The sequence below is a fragment of the Trichechus manatus genome, unplaced genomic scaffold, assembly GCF_000243295.1.
Source record: "Trichechus manatus latirostris isolate Lorelei unplaced genomic scaffold, TriManLat1.0 scaffold00002, whole genome shotgun sequence".
NCBI classification, from domain to species: Eukaryota; Metazoa; Chordata; class Mammalia; order Sirenia; family Trichechidae; genus Trichechus; species Trichechus manatus.
In genome coordinates this window covers 21350215-21351781 of record NW_004443938.1, presented here as the reverse complement: position 1 = coordinate 21351781, position 1567 = coordinate 21350215, and the positions used below count along the sequence as shown (strand labels likewise).

The window sequence follows — 1567 nt, the reverse complement described above, 5'->3', positions numbered from 1 at the left end:
CAGGGTCATGTGGCAAGCACTTTGTTTTCCAGATGATCTAACTTCATTTTGAGCAAGTATGGATTATTGTATTCATTTTTATTTAACATTCCCCTATTTTCCTGTAGTTTTGATTTTCTAACTTGCATGGGTGATAGGAACAGCCTTGGTGGTGCAGTGGTTAAAGCACTTAGCTGCTAACCAAATGGTTAGCACTTCAAACTCACCAGCCGCTCCATGGGAGAAAGATGTGGCGGTCTGCTTCTGTAAAGATTACAGCCTAGGAAACCCTATGGGGTAGCTGGACTTTGTCCTACAGGGTCGTTATGAGTCAGAATCAACTGTACAGCAACAGGTTTGGTTTTGGTTTTAGGAACAGCCCCAAGTGGAGCCCACACAGAGCCTTGGACTTTTGTGGTTGTGAAGGACCCAGACGTGAAACATAAGATTCGGGAGATCATCGAGGAAGAAGAGGAGATAAACTATAGGAGAAGAATGGGAGACAGATGGGTAACAGACCTGAAGAAACTGAGGTACGACAGTTGGTGGAATTTGGGATGTTTCCCTTTATTAAAATGAAATAATTATGACTGCAGCTTCTTGGTTTTGTTAAGTGTTAAAAAGTTTGCTGCTGTCTAACCATAAAGAGAAATGAAGTTCTGATACACGCTACGACGTGGATGAATCTTGAAAACATTATGCTGAGTGAAATGGCAGACACAAAAGGACAAATATTGTATGAATCCACTTACGTGAATATCCAGAATATACAAATGCATAGAGAGGACAAAGGTTATGAGTGTTTACCAGGGGTAGGGGAGAAATGGGGACTTACTGTTTAAAGGGCACTGAGTTTCTGTTACGAGTGACGAAAACTTTAAACACGTATAGTGGTGATTTTTTCACACCATGATGAATATAATTAATGTCACTGAACAGTATACATAAAAATGGTTGAAATGGCAAATGTTTTGTTATATATAGCTTACTACAAAAACAAAAGTTTGCTTCTTCCCCTGGGAGGAAGTATGGAAGCTAAGTTAGGGCTCACCCCTGTATTGCCTTGAGCCCCAAGTTACATGGAGTGGTTAGGAACACCAGCGGGAATCAGATCTGGGATCAAATCCAGCTCTGGTGGGATCAGATATATGGTTCCCCCAAATTTTTTCCCCATCTGTAGGTTGTCTCTTCGCTTTGTTGATAAATGCCTTTGATGCACAAACGTTTTTAATTTTGATGAAATCCAATTTGTCTGTTTTATCTTTTGCTGATCTTGCTTTTGGTGTCATAGTGTGCTTTAAAGCAGTAAAGTGGCTTAGCTTGTTTCATAAACAAGGCTAAAATGGAATGAATGGTGAGCCTCTCTTGCTGATTAATAACATAATATATCGTAAGAAACAATTCCAATATACTAGGATTACATGAATATCTTTCCTTTGAATATCTATGCTAGAATGAAACTTTTGCCTAAATATATGGGATAGGGTAAAGAATAGGAAAGATAGGCTCTGAACTGGGAAAAAAAAATTAAACTCAACATTTTGTAGTTGGTACTTCAAAATATCGTCTTTGGTGATAGCACTCTCCC

At 39.1% G+C, this 1567-nt stretch overlaps 1 protein-coding gene across 1 annotated transcript in view; it reads left to right on the top strand.

The window, feature by feature from the left end:
- The window catches only part of IYD (iodotyrosine deiodinase), a 22021-nt gene that overhangs the window by 18105 nt on the left and 2349 nt on the right, over nucleotides 1–1567 (top strand). Inside the window, exon 2 of the mRNA XM_004391271.2 lies at nucleotides 353–512. Coding sequence (XP_004391328.2) covers nucleotides 353–512 — 160 coding nt within the window. The remainder of the gene's footprint in view (nucleotides 1–352; nucleotides 513–1567) is intronic.